Here is a 9,073-nt window from a genome sequence, read left to right on the forward strand (position 1 = left end):
ATCCCTGGAAACATTCCAGGTCAGGTTGGAGGGGGCTCTGAGCAACCTGATCTAGTTGAAGATGTCCCTGCCCACGGCAGGGGGGTTGGACTAGATGACCTTTAGAGGTCCCTTCCAACCCAAACTATTCTATGATTCTATGTAAAATGTTCACTTTTACCAGTGGTAAATGAGTTATGACAGTGATTTCCTGTTCTTGACCTAAAATGAATTCTCCAGTGGTACAGTGTGGTGACTATTGGATTTTTAATAATGGCCTTTGTATTATTCTAGCTATGCTTCCAATATGCCTTTTTTTAAAACTTCACAGCAGCCTTCAATCACATTGACCTAAGTTCAGTAATTTTTTTAATCTTACTTTCCTAGTCAAATATGAAATATCACTGAAGGTACAACATCTATTTCAATGTCACTTATCTGTGCATTACTGATGAAAATATCTCCCTTCAGTGCCTTTCTTTTAACCCTGTAAGAGGTTCCTGAGAAGCAGCATTGCCTCTCATAAGCAATAATGAGAAATTAAACAACTGAAAATAAGAAGAAATGCAAGTGTCTATAAAACCAGTGGATCTTTGTGCCATAGTAAAGTATCTGCTTAAACTTTAGTCCTTGAATATCTTACCACTTTTCTAACAAATTCATCATGGATTGATTCTTCCACAAACAGCCTGCCAGCTGCAATGCAGTTTTCTCCTTTGTTGAAATATACTGCTCCCATACCCTGATCAGGAAAAAAACCCATTAATATTCATATGCATCCTTTTGTTCAGTCTCCCTTTTATTCTCTTCCCTTGGGTTGCATTCTGTGTTTGTGACCCTCAAGGCGGAATGCTTTATGTAAAGCATTGATACGTTATCAATGCAACAAGCAGACTAATCTTATAACTGGCAAACGCACTTCCATGGAGATAAATGGCTCAGGATGAACCCATTAGCACTGCTCTTTCCACTTCCATCAGCGTTCCACAGAAACACCTGCACAGAGAAGAGGGCTGGCAGCACGACCAGTGAATATAAAACTGTGCTAATCCACTGAGCAATACGGCTTGTGTCAAAAGTCGCATGTAACTGGGTAAACACTACCCAACTCTAATCTGCAGAGAACCTCCTATTTCAAGAGTGTGGATTCAGACCCCGTGCAGTTTGTTCCTTTTTATTTACCAAGAACTGACACCTGCCATTGTTTTTCCAGGGGGGTAGGGAGGTGGGGGAAGCAGGACAAATAAAATTCCTAAAAAGTAGTTTTCTGGCAGCTGCAAAGGCCTAGGGTCCTGGCGTTAGTAGGTACGACCGGGATCATGTGCTAGTGTCAAGTGTGTGGCAAAACAGCATTGTTTCACAATCATTTAAAGCCATCAATGCCAGGTATAGTTCAGGCCAACCTCTGCGTCACCCTCTCACTTCTACAGCTGAGAACAGCGGTGGGGCCAAGCAGTGCGCTGACTGCGAAGTTTCAGCTTTTATTATTTATTTTCCACATATACTTTCACTGTGCAGTCACTTAGACTCTTGTCCTGCCAAAAGACACTCCAAAAATGGGGAAAGTGTATAACAGTTTCCTCCTGGTAGCAGTACGTGCTTATGCTGGTTTAAAGAATTCACAGAATTAGCACTTTGGGTAAGTACAGTGTGGAAGACCTTTGTTTGCTGCTTAGTGAGCAAACTGCACCTGCTGTCATTTTGATGAATCAGATTACCTGAGCAGGAAATAAGCTCCCTAAATCCACTGAATTTCTCATTTGCACATCTTACTTATGAACTTTAAACACATTATGGCTGGTTGGGAAGGTGGATTATGATGATTGGTAGTGAATTAAGAAGAACTACATGGCAATAGGGAGCTCAATGTATATTTTAACTCACTTTCAGGCTTTTATTTTTTAAGCGCCTTTTTTTGGAGTATCAGATTTTGACAAATCAATTTTAATGTCATAACTTGGCTAGTGAAAATACTTTCCAGCTGTATTTCTTTGTTTTGTTGTATTTTCTAATGTATATTTCTTGTAGTACTGATGCCCGTCTTTTTGGTGCAGCATGAACAGTTTAATTGTGCTGGCATAGAGGAACGTCCTGCAGAAAAAGAGTCTGTTTTCTAACAGATTGCATGATTTTTCATGCAAGGGCTCCCCACTGCAGTTTTTGGCAAGTCAAGAAGAATATCGCAATACTGTGACGATGTATCACAAAGGCTTTGAATATATTCTACTTCGAAGTGACATTACCATTTTTACGGCTCTGTCAAGTTCACAGTCACTGAATATGATCAATGGTGATTTACCACCAAGTTCAAGAGAAACTTTCTTCAGATTCGTGGCTGCACTGTAAAAAATATAAATAATCATATAAAAACAACTTTTAAATAGCTTATTTCATTATTTCCTTTGAATCATATCTAGTGAAAAGGTATAAACCTCTATCTACCAATAGTGACTCAGTAGAATTATACATAAATGTAAACAACCATATGTAGTTATGCTTTTCTATTACTGCTACATGCACAATATGGCTAATAAGATACTTTGGAGCTAGATTAAGTAGTATTTATTCAGGAATCTTTTGCTGAGAGTACCTCTTCATGATCTGTTTACCAGTTGGTGTCGAACCAGTGAATCCAACTTTGCGAACATCTGGATGTTCAGACAGGTGCTGTCCCACTAAGCCACCTATCGGGGTGAGGAAAACAGCTTAACTGGACAGTGCATAGGCAATTTTTACTACTCCAGCAGCAGCCCTGTAACGCAGAAAGATCTAACAATATGTCAATCAAGTACAGTATAACATCCTTATTTGTATTTACAGCTTTATTCATATGACGATGAAAAATCTCATATTAGTTAACTTGGATCACATTAGTGTCTCCAAATTCCCCCATCCGTCTGGACTAGTTACCCTCAGGGTACTCGGCGCCCTGAGCTGAAAAACAGGGACAGCGAGCAGGATGAACCCCCCATAATCCAAGAGGAAGCGGTCAACGACCTGCTACGTCATCTGGATACTCACAAGTCTTTCTATGATTCTATGACTAAAGAACTTCCTTCCTAATATTCCACTGTAGGTGGAATAACCTAATTTGTAAGAGAGCCTGCCCCATACAGTTACTTTGTCACTTTTCTTCTTTAGGGGAAAGAGGAAAATGGTGACATCAGGTAACACGGTGGGGACCATGACTTACCTATAGTGACCAATACGCATCTTACCAGCTTGCTCTAGGTCTCACAGTCATATTTAAATACTTTCAAGTGATGACAAGATTAGGAGAAAAAAATGAAGTTTTGCAATCAAGTGAAAGCTATTTCTCTGTGATACATTCTTTTTCAGAGTGTTCATGCTATTTGTGTGAACTTGTGAAGGGTGTAGGCTGACAGCGCTTACCACTAGCTAGAGCCAGGTGACATACAGATTTTTCCAATTCTGTTCTGGAAATATGTGAAATCACTGTATGACATAGATGCAAGCCTACTACCTATGAAGATACATGCACTTATGTAATAGGTCTTCAAAAAGGTAAAATGCTAGTTCACCAGTTTAAGCATGACCTACTCTTCCCAGAAAAATGATTAGTTGAAGTTTTACCTGAACCAGGCAGAATATTTATAACGCCCTTAGGAAATCCAGCTTTAGCTGAGAGTTCTGCAAACTTCAAGGAAGTCAGAGGTGTGACCTAAGTAGAAACATTTAGATTAGGTCTCCTATTTTAATTAAATGTGTGCTGGTATCTTTTACATTCAATGCATCTTAATTTTGACATTCATCTTCTTACTCACAGTTATTGACAAATTAAAAGTGATGGCTTCTTGCAGAAAAGAATTCATTCTTGAAAATGAGAGTAGCATCAGAGCAGAATTGAAGACAATCAGTACCTTGTATCATCATGGCAATTTGTATTATAATACACACACTTTAAAAAATATGACACGGTCAACCTATGGGTGAAATCTGCTAGATTGCCTGAATTATTTTGCCTGAGCAAACAGTGGAAGACCTGAGCCATCTGTACATTCCTTTTTGTTTTTACCTGAGCTGGCTTGAGTACAAGTGTGTTGCCTGCAGCCAAGCATGCTGCGCTCTTCCATGCAAGCATCATCAGTGGGTAATTCCAGGGGATAACAATTGCACAGACACTTAAGGTAGCGAAAAACAGGGAAAGATTACATTTTTGATGGCAGCTTTTGATTGGCTTTTCTGTATGTCAAGGCTGTCACTAAGAAGAAAAAAGTGATACTTACCCTATTGGCTCTTTCTTGGTGAATGTTAGATTACGGTTTGGCCGAGCCTGGTTAATTGGAATTGTAGCACCCTAAAAGACAGATGAGGGACAAATCTTGGTACTGTTTAATCATTTTTATTACAATTATATTTGCCATATAAGTATGTTTTGGAAAGCCACAGAGTAGGCTTCAAACCCAGAAGCATTTTTGCATCAGAGAAAGGGGCAGTGATGCTTCTACCGCACGATTTCCTACTATGGATACCGTAGTCAACTCCAGATTTTCAGCTGGATGAAATAAAAGCATAGGTAACAAAAGTATGGAAGAAGATAAAGTGAGGGTGTGATGGATGAAAAAAAGCTGAATGGTATTCTTGATTGTGGATCTTGAAGATACTTGAGGAAATGCTGTTGAACCTGTGCCACGTGCTGTGCCATCGAGCAAAATCACCAGCCTTGGTCAGAATGTAACGCAGCACATGAGTCTCTGCACTTACCCGCATGATGACCACGACGACATTCTGCTACATGAATAATCAAGAGCTGACTAAGCATGCATATCCACTGTGACACCTCAACTCATTTCTTAGTCACATTCTAAACCTGTATTCTCCAGTTGGAAGCAGACTGTCCTTTGTATTGCCAGGGAGACCCATTTTAGGTAAAACTCTAATTTTTATTTTTTGATTCCTTGATTACTTTTGCTAACACTGCTTTATGGCACTGTGTCAGAAAAAAAAAAAAAGTGTAGAGAAGCACTGCCATTGACTATTTCCTTTACATATTCACTTGCCTGAATTTTGTCACACCATCCAGCGAAGTATCTGAATGTTTGCACAGACATTCCAACATGGGTCTTCAAAGCTAAAGTGTAGACAGCTCCAGAGTCGATAGACTCTATTGTTGCTAACTCTTCTTGATGTTCTTCCATCAGGTCTGCAAGTCTTCAATAAAAACATTACAAATCCACGTCAAAGAGAAGTGGCATCTAACCATTGACAGCCTAAAATGATATTTGGTATGGCAAAGAACCGTAATTAAAATTGCGTTCCCACTGAATTTGGAGGTGGAGCACTGGAACCACTGCTCATTAATATCAGTAAGAGCTTGAACAGTTGCCCGTTAAAATCTGCAAATGTCTTCACATTGGCTGTAGTAGACACTGGATGAAGACATGAACAGTGCAAACTTACCTGATTATTCAATTACGGTTTTGTAAATAAAATAATAATTAGAAAATTTGTACTCTTTTTCTGTTGTACTACAAGGAGCCAATTATAGAAAATCAGACCAGTAAGTCGAAAGCAAATACACAATAACATAAGAAATGTCGAGTAATCAAAAGTACCAAGAAGGAGTACTCAGAGTCCCAGCTTCAGATTTGGGAAACTTAGCTTCATAATGCTGTTTTGTATTGTTTGAACTTGGACTAAAATATTTAAGTGTTAGATACTTCAAAGGCACCCAGATGTCCAAAGACAGAGCTCCTAACCTGTAGCGCAAATTGAATTTTAGATGCCTTGGTACATTTGAAAATCTGGCCCATGGTCTCCTTGGGCCTCAAGTTCTCCATCTGTTAGATTTATGAAGCAACACAGTGAGGTGTAAGTAAGACTGTGGTAAATATTATTGAGTTAATAGCAGCTATCAGAGTGTCTCAAAAATGCATCTGCACAGACAGATACCTGTTCTTATGAGGAGCTCCTGTAATTTTAGTGGTCCCCTGCTCAGGCAGAAAGGTCTGTTTGCATGAAAGAATTTTTACATTCAGGTCTTAGATCTCTCACATGGCAGTGAAACAGATGCATCAATGTCTTTCTTAAGCTTCTGTCTGTGTTTTGGTACTCAGACGTATAATCAATGCTCCCATGTGATTTTAAGAGCTTAACCAAGTGCATTTTAGATCCTGAAAAGAGTATTCAAAACTGGGTGTGAAACCTCTTTTTCCATTATGCAAATTCTGCCCATTTAAAGCATTTGCTTAGATGTGGAAAAATGCTCTTTAATACTTGTTTTAACTGTATCTTGGAGACCCAGCTACAGGTCAGGGCATCAGCAGTAGCGTGTAAAAGAACGGATATGGCACGTCAGGGACAAAGGAGAAAGTTCCATTTAATGCATGCCTAATATCTTCTATTAATGATTCCTTAAGACAAAGCAACAGAGCTTTAATGGTACCAACCTTCCCTCTGGTTCAGCACTCAAAAGCTCCAGTTTGAACAGAGACCAGAGAAAAAGGGGCTTCATTTGAATTAAGGTGGACCAGAGAGATACTTCACTCATACTGGGGGTGGTTTGCAACATGAACACTCTGGTATAGCTATCCTAGAGAGCCAGTAGCCTAAGCAGAGAAGAGTTTAATGCAGGAATAATCTATGCAGTGCAGGGGAGTTACATTTTCCATATGCCTAACATAGTTACACATGCAAATCTTTCAAGTGTAAAACACAGAGCAGTAGTTCTAAGACCTCAAAAGTTTCCCTTCAGGGCAGAGTTAACTTCGGCTCTCAAGCACTCTACGTTCCTAATACAAATTAAACCCAAGTTTGTACATGCTTTGAATCTGTGCACACTTGTGAAAAATTCAAGTGATTGACCATATTCAATGGTCTGACTCCGTCACTTTCTGTTGTGATGATTACTCAACTTTTTTTACCATCCTGCAGGCCTTTTTCAAAGGCCTGGTCACATACTTTATGAGACAAGCAGAATTTTCAGTTTTGCTTTCATTCTCTTTTGCCAAGATGCCTGCAATGTCTTGTAAAATATGTGGCATTTTTTAATACTTTTTTATTTCTAATTACATCTACTTGGTCCATATAGATATGGTAAAAGAGGGGAGGGGAATTTACATCTAAGGCATTCAACAAAGTAAAAATTACAGCTATATTAACGTGATAACAAATGATCTGCTGCATACACTACAGTGGACACAGACCCATGTTTCCTGCATGCAGCATTACATTTCCCCATGCTCCTCTTCCTTAGCTGCCAGAGCACAGACATGCAATGGATTCCCTACTCCTTACTGTCTTGCTAGGCTAAACCCAGCCTTATAAGCACAGGATCATCTTCTAGTTGCATATTCCCAAGCTCTGAATCAGCTGGATCTTCAGTTTCCAAATCCTCACAGAAGTTATGCAGAGAGCAGTGTGCAACAATAAAAGGGAGGGCAGTGACCCACCCCTTGGTCACCCAACCAAACTGCCAGACAGTCTTGCTATCCAAATGCATAGCCTGCTACCATCCTGCAGCTGCTCACCGTGTAACTGATCCTTCTTCTGCTGTCTGTTCTGGTGTCCAGGGCTAGCCTCCTGGCACAGCACAATAAAGGCTTAATATAGCAGCGGTTATGGGCACACTATTGAAGATTATATTATTTGAAGGTGAAAAAAATTCCTTCTCTTCCCTATAGATAAATATGCAGTCTCCTCAGCACAATTGACTTGGCCAGGACATCCAATAGTAATGTTGATGAGCCTGCAGACTACACCCTGCAGAAGAAAGGTGTTTGATACACAGGACCTACTCCTTCATGAGTTCCTTGGGACAGGAAGTTTCAGCTCTTTTCAAGATCCTACCTTCTTTAAAGCCAGCTGCTATGTCAAGCACAGTAACTAAGCTCTCCACCTACTGAACAGGAACAGAATTTGCCTAGTACATCTCCTCCTCTGTGCTGACGCTTGATTTTCCATCATCACATTAGCTAAACACGGACCTGTGGCAATCAGGAGTAGCAATCTGCTTCTTTACTCATCTCTACTCTACTTACTCATTTTTATGTCCTGGAAAAGAAAAAGCAGCGAAAACTCTTCATGTACCTCCACAAAAGAGGCTTTCTTTATAGGGAAGCTCTGGAGTGTCTAGTCATCCCAAGTGAATGGGATGACTAGACTTGCACACTGTCTGCAAGACAGTGTTCTCCCTGCGCTTGCTGTAAGGCATCAGAAGCATCACGCTGCATATGGAGAGCCCGTAGGAACTGGCCTTTTATTAGCTGCCTCCAGTACTGCCCTCACAATACGTAGCTAGCATCGTCACCCTCCCAAGACCACCTCTTGCCCTTCAAGGATCAGAAACCACCACTAAAATACCATTCACTCAGCATAACCTCCGTTTAACTTCTGAAATAGTAACAACACAGCCAAAAAAAGAACCAGGCACTATCTGGGGTTGACACAGTGAAACAGATACACATAAGAAATACTGAGCTGAAAGTGTTTCAGATAAATGTGGGATTCAGCTTAGAGTGTTTCTACACAGAACAATTCTTCCACAACAGACCATATCACATCTCCTAGAGTGGGTCTTTAGCCAGGTGAGAAGTATGCTGGGATACGATCCTGGAAAATCTAGCATCAGTTACAGTGTATTTCAAAATTAGTGGCAATGTGGCTGTATGTTTACTGTATGGAGCACAGATGCAGGCAGGCTTAGCGAGGTCAAAAGTCTCTGCCTACCTAACCTAGGTAGACTCTGCCTGTAGAACTTAGCCTCATTTATATAGAAGGATTTGGACTTTACAAGGGAATTTTCAATCCTTGCAACAAAAAGCGTATAGATTAAATGAAGCCATCAAGTATTTAAAAGACGTTTTCCTCAAATTCTGTTTCCATTCATAAATAATTTTAAAAAAAATGGTAGCAGTGAGAGATCACAAGATTTTTCTCTGCCACAAGAATGGTTAGCCAGCTAAGACCCGAGGCCGGTACACTGAAGTAAATTAGGGGATGAAAAGGTGGCTAGTCTGGTTCCTCTGACAGTGGGATTATGAATATCCATCATATTCAGAAAACGTATGCAACAATTCTTCAGAGGAACAGAACAGTAAGATTTAAGAAAACAAAGCAAACACAAGCTGCCCTT

The 9,073-nt window shown here is 40.1% G+C and overlaps 1 protein-coding gene across 1 annotated transcript in view; it reads right to left on the reverse strand.

Annotated features, from left to right (window-relative positions):
- ALDH1L2 (aldehyde dehydrogenase 1 family, member L2) overlaps positions 1 to 9,073 on the reverse strand; it is a 30,343-nt gene that overhangs the window by 5,911 nt on the left and 15,359 nt on the right. The window contains exons 12-19 of the mRNA XM_009333061.1: positions 7,980 to 7,992; positions 5,001 to 5,151; positions 4,227 to 4,297; positions 4,016 to 4,121; positions 3,574 to 3,661; positions 2,570 to 2,663; positions 2,223 to 2,319; positions 623 to 721 (exon numbers count right to left, since the gene is read on the reverse strand). Coding sequence (XP_009331336.1) covers positions 623 to 721; positions 2,223 to 2,319; positions 2,570 to 2,663; positions 3,574 to 3,661; positions 4,016 to 4,121; positions 4,227 to 4,297; positions 5,001 to 5,151; positions 7,980 to 7,992 — 719 coding nt within the window. The remainder of the gene's footprint in view (positions 1 to 622; positions 722 to 2,222; positions 2,320 to 2,569; positions 2,664 to 3,573; positions 3,662 to 4,015; positions 4,122 to 4,226; positions 4,298 to 5,000; positions 5,152 to 7,979; positions 7,993 to 9,073) is intronic.

This window comes from Pygoscelis adeliae, unplaced genomic scaffold (genome assembly GCF_000699105.1).
Source record: "Pygoscelis adeliae isolate BGI_AS28 unplaced genomic scaffold, ASM69910v1 Scaffold38, whole genome shotgun sequence".
In the NCBI taxonomy this organism is placed as follows: Eukaryota; Metazoa; Chordata; class Aves; order Sphenisciformes; family Spheniscidae; genus Pygoscelis; species Pygoscelis adeliae.